Genomic DNA, 15,889 nt, shown 5'->3' with positions numbered 1-15,889 from the left:
CAGCCTTGGACCCCAGACGTTGCAACAGAGAGAGAGAGGGAGCAGAGAGGAGAGAGGAGAGGAGAGGAGAGGAGGGGAGGGGAGGGGAGGGGAGGGGAGGGGAAGGGAGGGGAGGGGAGGGGAGGGAAGCCTAAAACTCTAGATGAGGACCCTGGGGGGTCAAGGACACCCCAGTCTTTATTTGCCTGCTGTTCCAAACCCCTGGCCTCTCCTGGGTCTCCTAGGTAATCCTGCTGCGCAAAGCTGCAATTGGCAGCGGACAGGGTCAGGCAGAAGCCTAGGCGGGTGGCACAGGGACCAGCGAGGGCCTTAATTTCAGGGCAGTGGCTAGCAGTACGGGCTTCAACGCTACTGGGAAGGGAGTGGGACGGGCCTCTTAGTTCCACGGATCGGACATGGAATAGCCAAAAGGGGTTTTGGTTGGTTATTGGAAGTCCCTTTCTTAGAAATAGAGGCTGTGAACCCCAAGAAGTGTGCAGGAGAAAGAGAGGGACACCTCAGAAGAGCTGGAGTAGGGGAGAGGACAGATTCCAAACTCTCCCGCCCCAACCTCAGAAATCCTAGTTGATCTTGTCCGAGACTCCTCCCTTGTTCTGACCATCCTCTGCTCCCCTTTCTGCCGCCCCCGTCACCCCCCTTCTCTTGTCCCCAGGGCGCTCCCACCCTGGGGAAGAATGTGCCCTCCTAGCTCACCCTTGCCATGGTAACGGCACACCCCCACCCCCGCGCACCACAGCAGCGGGGCCTGGCCCCGCGGGCGGCGAGAAAGGGGGGGTACCTCCCAGGCCCGGGGGACACACCTCGGCTGCCCTGGTTGCCATAGCAACCGGGGACGTTGCGCAGTACGCAGTCTCGAAACAGCAAAGGGTTCTCTTCGGTACCCCTTACTCTTCTAATTCACCAGCAAAGGACTCTGGATTGTATCAAAGAGGGATCCTGGGGTGTCCCAGGTTCTGTCCTCGGATGCACAGAAAAAAAAAAAAAAGGCAGCTCAAGGGTCCTAGAGAGCTTGGCATCTGAAAAGGGATCTCCGTGTCGCCAACCTGTCCCCCTCCCCCAACAGAAAGCCAAGGAGGGTGCTGGCAGCCGGAAGCTGGGGAAGGACCGGGAGGTACGCAGGCCCCACAGTGGAGCTGTGATTACAGGGACCTGTCCCTCCCGCCCCCGGCTCCCACTCTCATTAACTCATTTTTTCCCCTGTTGGAAAGTCCCCGTGCCTTGAGCGCAAGGGATGGGGCGACCGCAAGCAGCTGCCGGCAACCACATGAGAGGGGGGTGGGGAGGGAGGAGGGAGGGTGCTGAGGCTGGGGCCTGGCCACTCTCCAGAGTGAAAGGCCCCCTGCCAGAGGCTAGCTGGGGGCGCGTTAATTCAGAAAATGGAGAGGGAGACAGAGGGAGCTCCGGAATGACGGATGGCCTTGACCTCGCTTCTCACCCAGGTACTCTGCAGCTGGCAAGCTGGTCTTTGAATGCCCCTCCCCTTTAGGTCCCCTTGGGCAACTGAAAAGCCAGATGCTTGGGTTCTCATCACACTCCAGCCAGCTGTTTCTTCCTGACCATTAACCCCAGCACTGTCCCCTTCAGTCCACCAGACTCATTTGCTGTTAGCTCCCTACCTCCCTCTTTTGGGGATGATAGACCCCACTTAATACTGCCCTTGAAATGATCTATTGTTTCCTCAGGTCAAAGGTCAAAGGTGTAGGGGCACAAGGGAGGTCTTTTCTTCCTTGGAATGATCCCTGCTCACCTCCGGTGAGTCCCAAGTTCTCCAGCCCACCTTCTCCCTAAACTTACATTCATTTCAGCCCATTCCCACGTATTTCCCACCAGCTATCATTCCCACGGCATCTTCAGACAGTGTACATAAGCCCAGCACCCATCTTCCCACCTCCATCACTTTTACTCCCTCCCTTGAAGGCCCTTATGGAGTCCCTTGGGGCACTCTGCTGTTATGGGACCCAGCCTTGGTCCCGGGACTCAGCTTCCGATCCAGACCAGTGAGACTGAGTGGTAACTTAGCGGAAAATAGCATTGTCCCTTTCCCAACTTCACAGGTCACACTAGCAGACATCCGACTCTGCCACTGGATCTCCCTCATAGCTCAGTGTCCCGCCCCTGCCCCGTTCAGCCCTCCTCTCAGTCCAGGCAGCATGCTGCTGTTCCACCTTATTCCCAAACTCCGTCCTGTAACGATCACTTTCCAGTCTCCCTCCACAACCTCTGAAAGGCAGAGGTCAAGACTAATGCTGTAGTGGATGCTACTGGACCTGAGACTATCCCTCCATCCTCCAATCTCCCCTGCACACATCTCTTCCTCCTCAGGCTGGGAGGGAAGAAGGGGGAACCCAGCCCCTACAGTTCTCTCCAGGATGAACAAGAGGAAAGGAATGAGGCAGGTGTGTCTGTCTGCCTGCTCCTGCCTACCCCTCCTCCCCCAGAGACACTCACCCACCTGCCTGTGGGGCTGTTTGGGGGGGGATGGGTTGAGAATCCCCCCTTCTCCATCGAGGCAGCAGAACTGGGCACTTGGGAGGTCCTGGTGTCCGTGGGCATGCCTAGGAGCTGCTGAAACTGCAGTTAGAGGTCAGGGAGCCAGGAGCTACCTAGTGGGCCCAGTCTCCCAACTGGAGGGCCAAAAAGAGAATGTTCCAGAGTCACCCCCTCAAGGTATAAGGACAAGGAAAATGGGGGGGGCTGTGTAAACTGGCCTTTTGAACAGGACTTTCCTCCCCCCTGCTTGGTTTGTCAAAATGGACGCCACTGGATGATAAATGGGGGTACCCAGCAAGGTCACGAACGGAACAGTGGGCCTAGATATGGTAGATAAACTGTTCTAGAAAGTCTTCAGACTTGAGCCTAAGTGAATACAAGCATGAACCCAAATTCCAGCTCAGGAGTGTCCTGGTGGGAGCATATAATCAAGGAGTTTTAACCTCTGCTACGTGACCCCTGGAGCTGTGGCTCAATGGGGGGCTCAGGAAGGCTTCCTACCCTCCCCCAGCTTCCCTGCCTGGACTACAGAGCCTGGCCCCAGACGATGAGTCTGTCACCCTCCCCCACCACCCTATTCCCAGCCGCACCTCCTGGCCCCACCTGCTCCCTGGGGCACTAGGCTGGGCTGAGCTGGGTCTTGCCCGGGATTACTCTTCCCAGAGTGCCGCCTGTCTCTGCTGCCGGGTGCTGCTGGGCACAGCCACTCGTCCTGGCTTGTGGCAAAGGGCTCAGGTACAAAGTGGGCGGTTAGAGTTCTGGCACGGAGGGCTCGGGATCCCTGGATCCCATTCCTTAGAGACACCCCAACTGCTGTCATCCAGTCCAGGCTCTGGCTAGGTATTAGTCCCCTGTAACCCATAACCAGCTTTCTGGCTATCAGCTGGTCTCCATTTCAGCCCCATAAGAGAATCAAAGTACAACTGCTTAAGACTTCTTGCTTCTCTGCAGATTCTTCTTAAATAAAGCCCAGTTCCTGCCCAGCTGCCCCAATCTCCAGCCTCTCCTATCACCTCTTGATTTCTATTCTCCAAACACAGAGGCTGCTCCGCTGCCCCTCCAACAGGTGGAGGTCTCTCCCCTCAGAGCTTTGGGTCCCTGTCCCTGTCTGCAAAGCCCTTCCCCGTCTCTGTATGACTGACTCTTTCTCACCTTGCAGGTCTCAGCTTGTATATATCACAACTCAGAAATCTCCCTGGCTGCTAGTTTTGGCGGAAAGGGCCCCATTCCCCACAAATCAGCGTATACCCAGTGCCATGCTTAAATTTCCCCATAGCCCATACCACTGCCTGGAATAACCTTGTTTGTGTGTTTACTGGTTTATTGTCCACCTCCCTTAGTAAGCCTGTAAACTCGAGAAGGCTTCTCTTTCCCCAGAGAGTGCCACAAAGAGTGCAAAATAAATATCTGTTAAATGAACGATAGGGGCAGAAGCCTTCACAGGAGGGTGTCTGGGGCCTTTATAGGATCACTTCAGCCTGATTTTGCGTGTTTCTTCATTTCTGTTTTCTCCCCCTGCCCGGCGCGCGTCAGCTTCAGTGGAGAAGGGGAGAAAAGATGACAGGAGATAGGTCTGTCAGGCTGGGCTGCTTTGGTGACATATCCTAGGGTGTGGGGCAGCCTCCAACATCACCCCCAGCTGTCTGAGCTAGGAGCTGAAAGAGGGGAACCCACAGAGTGGGTGTCAGTCAGGTCCGGACCATTTAGTGATTGCAGATCTTGAGAGCAGAAAGAGCCAACCACCTCTCTCAGAAGCCAAAGATGCTGCTGCCTGGCCCAGATCGCTAGCAACAGAAGCCAGGCACCAGGTGGAGAACCTTTCCTGAGACCCAGAGGAGCCTGGGTCGGCTCACTTGCAGACGCTGACCCACTCGGTGATTCGGCATTCTTCGCAGACCACGAAACAGCACCAGTGGAAACGGCAGTGGCAGCGCTCACTGCGCGTCTGGCGCAGGATGTTGTGGCCGCGGCCACAGCACATGCTGCCGCAGCCGTCAGGGCCCGAGCTGCTCTTATTGCACAGGCGGCCCACCGTGCCCGCCGAGTCCAGACGCGGCTCGCGCTCGCAGAAGTCGGGCGATTTCTCAAAGTAGACCAGGTCGGAGTGGCTGGCCCTTCGGCGCAGCCCTGACGTGCCGGGAGCTGGCGAGGGTGCCCCCGCGGGGCCGGCCTCCAGCTGGCCACCGTTGCGGTTGTGCGGCCGGATGAGCGTGGCGCGGTGGAAGCGATTGCGCAGCAGCGCCCCCACTGCTCGAAACTCAGGCGTCACCTGCCAGCACGTCTTTAGCTGGCAGCTGCCTGAGGTGCCATGGCACTTGCACTTTCGCCGCATGTTCTCCATCACCGCCTACAGAGAGAGGCACCGAGAGGGGTTAGACTAGCTAGCATCCAGTGTCTCAACCCTCCCCCGGCCACAGGGGCTGGAAACCGGCTCCCATTGTACAGAAGCAAATACTGAGGTCTGAATCTGGAGCTCAGAACTTCTTCAGGCTCTCCTGCACCCCTCCCACCCACCTCCCATCTGGCTAGGCTTTGGGGGAATTCCCTTCTTCGAGCTCCTTCCTTCCTCGCCAGCCTTTCTAGCAACTGCAAGGGGGCCCTTGGGCTTGGGGGTTCTTGCTTCCTGAGCCCTGGGGATCCTAAATCTTCAGGGAAATTCCCTCTCCTTTCCCTGGAGCAAGGATGTGCCTGCTCACCTACCTCCCAACCCCAAAGCCTTTGGCCTCCCTCCAGGTCGTGAGTGAGGAAAGGCCCCCTCCCACTGCCACCGAGCCCCCAGCTGTGCCCCGCAGCTCTTTGCAGGGAACCAGGTGAGGGGAGAAGATAGCAGCTAAGGAGACATCCTCCTGCCATTATTCCAACTCTTCACACTGAGAGACACAGGTGCCGAAGCATTCCGTGACTGCAGAACAGATCCCAGACAACTGGCAATTGTCAGGTTGTCAGCCCTATTGGAGCAGACTAATTCTCAGGTCTCGAAGGGAAGCCCACTTGCCACTCATTCAGTGCTCAACTTGTTCTACAATCTCCCCCCAAAGTACCCCTTAGTGTAACCCTTATAGACACCCCCACTGGAAGTTGCCCATATTTCCCACAACCCCCACTGCAAGGACTTTTAAAGAATGCAATGAAGGATCTGGGGTCTTCGCAACTGCTCACGAAGGCCATAAGCGAAGGAGTCTATTGCTTTGGGTATTGAAGGGTTGCATAGCCCACAAGTGTAGCCTGTGGTGTCAGCACCATGTGGGAACCCCCCCCACACACACCCCGCCCCACCCCCCAAGCTTCCCTAGGCCAACAGCTCCAGAACATCTGCTTCCCACAGGCTGCAGCCATTAATTAACCACTTTAACAAGGACAAGGAGGAGGCTCTGTTGGTCTGGGCTGGGGTGGTGTCAGGAGCTTGGGAAAGGGGCCCTACGCACAGGGTAAGGCTGGGTGGGAGCTGAGGGTAAGCATGTCTCAGTTCACCTTCACCCGAAGCCAAGATGGAAATGGCTGAATCAACTGGAGGGATTGGAACCGGCTCAGAGGCCAAGGGAAAAAGAGTATAGGGAGAGGAAGCCAGGGCTTAGCAGAAGGGTAAAGAGGAGGAAGGGGATGGAACTGCCAGGAAGGGAAAAGAATGGAGACAGGAGATTGACTGGAGATGGAGCCTGCCTACTACCACGTCCCATCTCAGGCAAGTCTCCCAGTCATTCTGTGCCTCGGTTTCCATACCTGAGCACACGGTCATTAAGAATGTTGACTTCATGGGTAAGTAGTAGGTAGGCTGATAGCTCAGGACAAATTCCTAATGCATAAATAAGGTTTGATCAATTCAATCTACTATGCTTTTCCTCCCTTCTGTGTGTGTATGTGTGTGTTATTATTGGTGGTGTCACTTTTACACGAAGGAACTTTAAGGTAGTGTGAGCATTCCAGAAAATGGAGAAAGAAGGTGGAAGCTATCATAATAAGTCCTCAGTCGGCAAGAGTCCCCTGCTGGCAGACTGAACAGAAAGCTCAAGACACAGCTCAAGAGCTGTGAGACATTTAGGGCTGGGGTACATGATTGGTGATCTTCAAGCTCTGCCTCTACAGGGCAGGAGGCTGTGGCAGTCCCGGTCTTGAATGCCTGCCTACTCCGGTCTCTGTTGGTCAGCAGAGAAAATGGGAGGAGCAAGTTGTTCTGCACCGCTAGGCCCCCTGCAATGCTCCAGTGCACAGTAGAAGGGGTCCCCATGGCATTTTGCTGGCTGAATTAAGAGAGGGCTGTGAGGTTACTGAACTGGGGAAATAGTGTGATTCCTAGAAGGGGGAACTACCCCGAGCGGAGGCGGAGCCCACTTAGCAGTGGGAACATGACTGTGAATCTCACCTGCCTGCCGACACGGTTGTTGTGGAGTCTCATGCGTGCATGGATGTCTCTGTGAGGCTCCCGGGAGTCCAGAAAGTCCTTGGAAAAGCGTTCTCCGAAGCCCACATCCGGACTGCAGCCACCCCACTCCCAGGAGTCCTGCAGGCCAGGGCTGGCAGGGGGCAGAGCAGGGTGTTCTGGGACCCCGTGGCTCAGGCCCTTACCGCGCTGCAGCGCATCCAGCTGCAGACGGTGCAGCTTCCGACGGAAGGCTTCTTCGTCCCCACGCCTGGAGGCATCGCAACCACAAGCCTGTAGTTTACCCAGGGCGCACGCGTTGGATACTGCGTGCACCACTCCAGCAGCTGCTATGGCGTAGGCGAAAGCACTCTCTCGAAAACCTGTGGCAAGGGTTTGGAGAGATGTCTCAGCGGTTAAAAGCACTGGCTGCTCTTCTAAAGAACCCTGTTCAATTCCCAGCACCCATGTGCAGTTCGCAACAGTTCCTCGGGGATCTGACACCTTCACACAGACATACACGCAAGCAAAATACCAATGAACCTAAGATAAAAATAAGTCATTGAAGAAAAAGAAAGCCTGAGGCAAGAGACCAAGAAAACATGGTAGAAACATAGTTGGGTATGGATGACTTGCTAGCACGCCATGAGATTCAAATGGGGTGTAAGAGGAATGGGGGCCAGGAATTGCACTCCCTTCTCGTTATCATTGACACCCCCTTAGCAAGCTTGGGATTCGTATGTCTAGATCTTTTCTCCAGGGCAGAAAGTGCCCGGAAAACACATTGTTTTTCAGATCAGGCATTTAATCTACTGCCTTTCACAGTGATATCTACAAATTTAAAATAGCCTGGAGAAAGAAGGCGAAGTTTAACCCAAATAATAAATTACAAGTGATGGAATTTCAGCCCCCAGCAGGCTAAGGTCATCTGTACTATCCCAGACTATGGGCTGCAGTGTGCTCCCTTTAGATTCAGCCTGGAACCCTCTCCCTCCTGATGGTTTTTATCCTGGTACACAAGACCTGACTGAAAGAAGTGAGTACCCTCTCATATCCCCGCCACCCTGCCTTCATTGTGTCTTGGGTCTGCTGTTAACTTCTGAAGCTGGTGCAGGTGACCCCAGTGTCCTAAGTGGCATCTGGCGTGTAACAGGCAGGGTTGCAAACTGAGTGGGAAGACAGATTCTGCTTCTCATTAGAGGCTTAAGAGGCAAAAAAAAAAAAAAAAAAAACTCTCTCTGATTGAGACACTCACAGGGCCCTGGGATGTGCTAACCTGGCCTGGTGCCTGTTGTACTGTTTTCCTTGTGGGTGCCCCAGCCTGAGCCACCTCCTGAGAGAGCTCTGAACTTGTACCAGGAGAGGTCTACTCCAAGAGGTAGGTCCAGCTCTCAGACCTGCAGGCTACTTCTTGCTTATTCCCCGCTGAGAAAGCACTAGCTAGAAGCAGCTTTAGTACAAGCCTATGGCTAGTCTCTGGACTCTGAAGAGAGCAGGCAATGAGAGAAGCCAGAAGAACTGTCTTCACAAGGTGAAGAATCCATCTGTGCCATAGATCCCTGTGGAGGAAACCCAGAATGTGGCGGGAGGGTGATGGCCTTGAAGGATATCAGAGGTTCAAAAGAAACAGACGGGAACCGGGAACCTCCCACTCCATCATCAAAGACAGAGGACAAAGTCTCGGGTCTCCCAGAGGCCTTATAAGCTCCAGAGAGGGCTATGTGGGACTATATATAACCCCTAGCCCATTTCTGACCTAAGCTTCACTCTTTGCATCCAAAGCTCTTTGTGCTCAGACAAATGTTAAAATAAAGATTTCATGGGTTTTGAGCAGCTAAGATCTGATTTCTGACTAGTGCCGAGGTTTGCAATCTTGGATCTTCTACTGACTAGTTGTTAATAACTAAGTCCTGGGCCAAAAGACTTAATCTCTTTGTGCCTCAGTTTCCCTCTCTGCAAACGAGTGTTATCATTATCTCACTAGTTGTTTCTCTAAGAATTGAACAAGTTACTACATTTGAAGCACTTGGAATGGTGTCACACTCATAACAAATACTACAGAAACATTGCCATTATTGAGTTATGAGTCTTCTTGCTGTCTGATCTCATTCAGTTCTGCTACATTTTTTTTTACATCATTGTTTTTTGTTTCCACCCTGATCAAAGACAGAGCCTAGCAGCTCATGACCCATGTCTAGAGCAAATCATTTGGATTAGTGGAAGTCTACGAAGCAGATTCTACCTCTTCGTCTTCTCTCTCTAGCTCATGACATCCTGGTCACGTTTTTCTGTTTTTGTAAGGAGTACAGCTAGGACCAAACAGGAAGGGATGAAGATTGATCTGCAGCCTTCAAAGGGCTTCCTGGAACTTGGCACAGGCTTCAGGGGAGCAGAAACTGCTGTGAGCGGGTAGAGCCTAAGGGTAGACCCAAAACTCCCGGGACATGCACCCTGCATTTATCCCCTGCCTTTTATCTTCAGAGCTCTAAGCATGTCTTATTGCTGGGAGAGTCATCAACCTGTCTACTCTAGGACACATGGCAATACTCAGACCTCCAGAGGCAGTCTAGACCTCAACATCGACCCCCAAAACACACACCACCAAACACACACACACACACACACACACACACACACACACACACACTATGCAAACTGGGACATCCCAAGGCTACAGAGGTTATGGAGCCGAGCAAGCCCCCACTTAGCTCTTTTCACCTTCCAGGGCCACCAATTTTCTACTTAGGGACATGGGCTCCAGCTGAGTCTTCCTGCTGAGAAAGAAACCCAGATATCCCAATTTCCAGGCCTATGACTCTGTACAGACTTGGCATCGAGTCCAGAAGGGTATTCAGGGGCAACTACATCTTTAAAGTTTTGGTGAAGACAGGCATGAAAGAATCCAGAAAAATATAACCCACAACCTTAGGGAACTCTAAACCCCATGCAACTTAAGATGACTCCCCACTACATGCCTTTGACAGCTGTCAGAGCCACGTGTGGAGGTGACCAGGGCATGCCTGGCCACTCTATGCTCTAAGCATCCATGCTCAGAGAAGTCCTGCCCATTGGGTCTGCCCCAGCTCCCATTCAGGGCCCCAGTTTCGGTCTTGGCCCCAACTGTCTGGGCAGATACAGGCACTGTGCCATCTGGCCAGCTGGAGGGGGAAAAGGGTGGGGCCATGGCCAGCTGGGCTGCCCGGAGCGGGAGGGGGGGGCTTGTTACGATGCACAATTAGCCGCCCTGCCTTTGATCTGGGACAGAGACTGCCAGCATCTAAGTGGAGTCAGCTGCTACTATAGGCCGCAGCCAACGGCCAGAAAGGGGGCCGGGGGAGTAGGCTTGAGGACAGAGGAGTATGCAGGGAAGATGATTTAGGGGCCAGTGGGAACAAGGAAGGGCCAGAAAAGCTTAGGCTCTGCCCATTCAAGTCAAAGAGGGAGGGAGAAAGAATAAAGGTCTGGTCCCCATTCGCCCCTTGCAAATCATCTATGCATGCTCCCAAGCCTGGGGTGCTGGGGTGGTGGGGCGGTGGGGGGGGGAGTCCTGTGCTGTTGTGCTGTGCATGTGGGAACACTTAGGCATGATACAGAGTGGGTGTGTTTACTCAAACATAGGTGTGTGTGTGTTTACTTCTTGGAGTACTTGGAGTACAGTTCACCTCTGGGTTTGGTGGGCATTGATCTAGTAGTTCAAATGCATACGGGAGAGGGTTGGGCAGGAGCTCTAAAGTCAGGTGGACTGGGAGGAGTCCTGGCTCTCCTGCTCATTTATAAACTGTATCACGAACAGCAAATTACCCAACCTCTCTTCGCTTCATTTGTAAAGATAATAATAGGACCTACCAAGTGGGGACCATTTGAGGACCCTAAACCATGGATACCGTGTTTTAGTACAATGCCCAATATATACTAAGTGCTTAATACATGTTTGCTAATTTATTAGAATGTCATCAAAATACTAGGACTTTAGATGACCCTGAGATATGATTATCTGTGCCTCAGTTTCCCTAACTGCCACTACATTCCCCAGACCCTAGATGCCTGGTCTTAAAACTATACTCTCTGAAACAATGTTTTAGGATATTGCACTACAGAATGTTGCACTGCAGGCTCTGGCTACTTATACTGCTGGTTTTTCCTGGGCTGGGACCCCGGCTTGCAGCAGGATGTCAAGCCCCTTCTTTCCATTCATTCCCAATGTGGCTGGGTCTTAGGCCCAGGAGCACCTAACCATGACAGCTCCGGGACAGCTTTGCTAATCTACCACACTCTCCTTTAGTCCCTCTCACTTATGGCACGCTAGGACTTAAGCCTAGGCTCCCTGAACCTCCTACAATCAAATCTCCTGGTCCTCACCTCCTGAGGGACTGATGGAGGAGTCCTCTGTTCATCCCTAACAGATGTGATGTCCAGCACCCAGGCAGTCAGCAGCCTGTCTGCGTTTATAGTACAAGATGCTGAGGGTACCAGTGCCCAGGTCACTTACATCATTGTTGCCCTTAGGGCTGGGCAAAGAAGTTAGCATGATTTTAAGGCCTTCTCACAACATTTTTTCCCCCTGACTCTGTCAAGCTCCTTGGAGACTCCTGTTCTTGTCCTTATTCCCGCCCCCCTCTGCAGTCTGCAGGCCTGTTTATATTCCTGGGTTTGTCCCCTTCCTACCTTTTACCCTCCTCCCTTCCTCAGACCCATCTGCTCATAGTGTGACATTGCCATAGAAAACCTAAGGAACCCCCCTCCCCCGCGCACACACCCTCACCCTCAGCAGTCCTTGAAATGAAGCATAGCGGAATATGTTTTAAAAGAACCTTCTTAGCAGCCTAGATCAGAGGGGTCAGCCCTTATATTAAAGCGGTGTGCCTGTGTGCATGTGGGGTGTGTGTGTGTCTGTGTGTGTGTGTGTGTGTGTGTGTGTGTAGAGCCCAAGCCAGGTCGACAGGCTCCACAATGATCACGATGAGACAGAGGAAGAAACTAGATAGCCAGGGGCTAGCCTCCACCAAGAGTCGCCTGGTGGGATTCAAATTTAGCGAGTCCTGGAGAAGAGGACCTAGAAATGGATTATGAAATGAGCCCAAAGGAGGGTGGACCTAGCAAGATAGGAGGGCATGCTCGGTGGCGGTGATGAGGCAAAGGGGGTTGGGAGGATGGCAACTGTCTTTCCAAAAGCCCAGAGCCGTCCCCACTAAGAAGGGAGAGGTAGAAATGAGATGTTGCAACGAATGGGGGGGAGGCAGAATCCACTGAGGTAGGGCGGGGTTCCTAGGCCAAGGAAAGAAGCCCTGCCCCACTGGCTGACGGAGTCCTGGAGCCGCAGTCCCGCCCCCTCTCAGCACTAGGTGCTGCCCCGCCCTGGCTAGCCCTGGCAAGTCTCCCCCTCCACCCCTAACCTCTCTCCCCACCGTCCCCCCAGCTCACCTCCTGCTTATTAAACTGCAGGTGAACCCAGAGCACCTGGCCCTGCGCCAAACCCGCGCGGCTCCAAACTCTCCCCTAACCTTCAAAGACCCCAGGTCCTTCACTAGGTGTCAGCGGCTTGATTGGGACACCTGGATTCAGGCTAGCGAGATCAACAGGACTAATGGGGGTCACTGAGGCAGAGGCCGAGGAGAGGACTGAAGAGCTAGCCCTGGCTCATCTCTCTGGTGGTGGCAGGTGAAAGACCCTCAAAGCCAGCAGGAGCCACCACTGTGCAGAAGTTGAAGCAGGAGCCCAGTAAGAAATGCATCTGTGGGGAGGGTAGGTGACCCAGCAACCACCGGGTGGCAGAAGGTAGTTCGAAAGCAGTAAGTACCGGCCTGGCCCAGCCAGAGCCTGGAAGATGCTGAGGCCTGTCTGCCTCTTGGTGTCAGCGAGCGCGGGCAGTGAGGAGTGGGTGGTGGGGTGGTGACGTCGTGCAGTGGGAGTGGAGCAGGCCTGCGGGCAGGGGGTCACTTGCAGCAGCTCCCAGCTGGCAGGAAGGAATAATCTGACTGTGTGGGGCTAGAGGGACAGCACGGGGCAAGGTGTGTGTGTTGGGGGGGGGGGGTGCTCACAGAGAACAGCGCAGAGCAGTCTGCTGCGGCCCGCGGGGATTAGTTCGCGGCTGCATGCCGCCACACGCGTCGGGCTGGGCTCGGCCGGGTAGAAACAGCGCCCGAGGCGCGCGGGGGAGGCAGGAGGGAGCGCGCAGGGGCGGGGCAGCGGCCTGGGGCTGAGCAGAGGGGAGGACGAGGTGGCCCCTAACTTGGGGGCCCAAGGGGTGCAAACATGGGTTCTACTGAAAGAGGGGGATCCTGATTAGGTTCTTTCTGCAGTTGGGGCACATTAAAGCCTGGGTCTCGCAGAAGCCCGAGGCACTAAGGTTACGCCCCTCCTTCTCCACAACCAACTAGAATTGCTCGCTCAAACCCTAAGGAGCCAGGGCTACCAAGTCCTCTCATTGCCCTGACAAGTAGCTGAGAGAAGCAACTGTATCCAGTTAGACAAACCCAAGCTGCAATCTGGCCGCAGAGACCTGATTCAAGGCCTCAGCTAGGTCAGTAGGAGCTGAAGGAAGTGACCAAACTACCTGCCTCCCACAGTTTAGCCCTCCTAGGGAGTGTCCACGTGGGCCTGGGTTATCCAGAATTGGGGACAGAGAACAGGTAGTGCTCCTCGGAGCACTGGGGGAAACGGGTTAACAAGGCTGTTGGGCCTGCCGGGCAGGGGCCACTGTTCACAAGCTGGCACACACCAATGCTTTGATTCGGAGAGGGCTTTGCGGGGGACGATGAGAATGACATGCAGACTGGTCTGTATCATCCATAGCAGGCTGAGCTTCTGCAGGAGTGCAGGCCACTCACCGGGGCAGGGCTTCCCTACTTGTCTAGTGTGACAGGAAGTTCTCTCTCTTTCTCTCCACTTCTCCCCTCACAGGCTCTCTAGCCTTACCCTGACCAAAGCTTACCCAGTCGAACATAAATAGAGGAAGGGGTACGGATATTTTCTGAGTCTGAAGCTTGAGGCATGTAACAGAGAGGGATAAAAAAATAGTCTAGCGGTCAGGTATGGAGCCTGCCTTAGTTAGAGAGGCTTCTGACCCCTGTTTCTGCCCCCCCACACTCCCACCCCCGACGTTCTGGATACTTTTCTAAGACCAAAAAGCAAACATGGCTTGCAGATACAGGGGTCTAAGGAGGTGCCACCTTGCGAGTTCATTAGACATAGCTAGCAGGTTCTGGGGTACAGGTCCTGAGGGGGAAGGGCAAGAGTTTGGACCAAGGAGCAGCTACCTCTACTGAAGATAGGGCTCTCGTAGGGGACTTTGTTCCGAGTCTCCAGGCTGGAGCAGTTCCAGCGCTGGTCCCGGAACTGATGTTGGCACTCGTGGATGGCGATCTGGATGCCCTGGATCGCTGAAGCAGCCACGTCAGGGTGACGCACACACACCTCCATCTGCCGCCGGCTCAGACCGGGCAGTGTCAGGCACACTGTGTTGGCGTTGAGCACAGGTTCTGGGGGTAGGCGGAGGCCCAGGATGTCGTTGGGTGCTGACCTGCAGGCATATGGGGTGGGGTGGATAAGCATTTTGTGGGAGACTGTGAGGGCCTGTTTAATAACACACATTCTGTCCCACAGGCCATAATCACTCTACCCCAACTCCTGGTTCTTAAGTTTGGGCCCAAGAATACATGCCTCTCCCCATCCACTCCAACACGATCCACCCAGCTGCACACCCATGAAGGTAAATATATGCACTCAGTATTTTAGAAGTTCATCCCCAGGCACAGATGCCTCAAAGGGTGCCCCAGGAGCCTATCCCAAAGCCATGCTTCAGCAACTGGCATGTTTCAGACATGCTTCTGCACACATATGGAGGAAGCAGAAAACCAGGGCACTTACCACTTACACACTTAATCAGACAGTTACACACACACACACACACACACACACACAAATTCACACATATGCTTGCACATTGGCCCATAAACTCTCATAGTCACACATATATTTATGCAAACTGCTGGTTACCCAACCCAGCTTACTGGAACACACACACACACACACACACACACACACACACACACACCCCACTGCCTTTCAGGGTCAGTCTCTCACTTGCCCCCCCACCTGAGATGGGGAAACCCCCTTCAACTCCTTTCCCGCTCCTGTCTGGGATGATTCGCAAGGTGGAAGGAGGCAATTTGAACTTATTCTTGAAGTGGGGGTGCATTGCCCCCAGGGTGGAAAGAACTCCTAGCTGGCACTTATTCCCAAATACCCACTTCCCGACCTAGCTACCATCACCTACCTGGGCACTGCCCTATCTCCCTGGACTGCCCATATCCTGTCACCAGTCCAACCTTTTCCTCCGAGGTAGCTCACTCACTTTGATTGGACACTAGCACTTTTCCGTGACCCTGTCTCCCCCGCACAGCACACTCCAGGGTCCCTTCCCCAGCTAGAGCACTGGGAACGGCCCCGGGGGTCCTAGCTCTCCAAGAGGGCGGAGCATGAGGTGAGAGCTCACCTGGGCACAGCAGCAGCCAGCAGCAGTAGGAAGAACAGGAGCGCACACAGCTCAGGCCGCGGCTGAGGCCGGGGTGGGAGCCGCAGCCAGGGGCGAGGGTGGGCGCTGCCCATGGCGCGCGGGCCTTGACAGGCCGGGAGTGGGGGGCTCACAGCCCGGTGGGACTGGCGAACCAGGGTCGCCTGCGCATGATCGGCAGGGGTGGGGTGGCTGCGACACACAGCTCCTACTCAGGTCACGGCTCCCGCAGCAGACGGCGCCCGCCTCCCCGCTCCATGGGGCAGCGCCCCCGGGCACCGCCCTCGGGGGGGTGGATGGGGAGCGGGCGAACCGGGCACCTCCTGGCACTGGGGTCCAGGGAATTTCCCGAGGCCCCCTTGCGACAACTCCTGGTGCCTCTAGAGGGTAAGGGGGGGGGCGGAGGTGCAGCGGGCTGGGGACTCGAGGCCGAGGTGCTGGGGAGCCCCCCCCCAGCGCCGCGCTGCGAGCCTGCGCTTCTGAGGGTGTGCAAGGCGGGCGCGGTGGGGGCGGTACTGTCTGGCCCAGCC

At 54.9% G+C, this 15,889-nt stretch overlaps 1 protein-coding gene across 1 annotated transcript; it reads right to left on the bottom strand.

Moving 5' to 3' along the window:
* Positions 1 to 3,806: 3,806 nt before the first annotated feature.
* Positions 3,807 to 15,889, bottom strand: Wnt10a (Wnt family member 10A). The gene is made up of 4 exons (XM_075951389.1): positions 15,342 to 15,889; positions 14,104 to 14,366; positions 6,851 to 7,230; positions 3,807 to 4,837 (listed from the first exon to the last, which is right to left on the bottom strand). Exons 1-4 carry the CDS (start codon positions 15,452 to 15,454, stop codon positions 4,340 to 4,342), a joined length of 1,254 nt encoding a protein of 417 aa, XP_075807504.1. The 5' UTR covers positions 15,455 to 15,889; the 3' UTR covers positions 3,807 to 4,339.

This window comes from Microtus pennsylvanicus, chromosome 17 (genome assembly GCF_037038515.1).
Source record: "Microtus pennsylvanicus isolate mMicPen1 chromosome 17, mMicPen1.hap1, whole genome shotgun sequence".
In the NCBI taxonomy this organism is placed as follows: Eukaryota; Metazoa; Chordata; class Mammalia; order Rodentia; family Cricetidae; genus Microtus; species Microtus pennsylvanicus.
The sequence above is the reverse complement of the archived record's forward strand: the minus strand, read 5'-3'. Positions and strand labels throughout refer to the sequence as shown.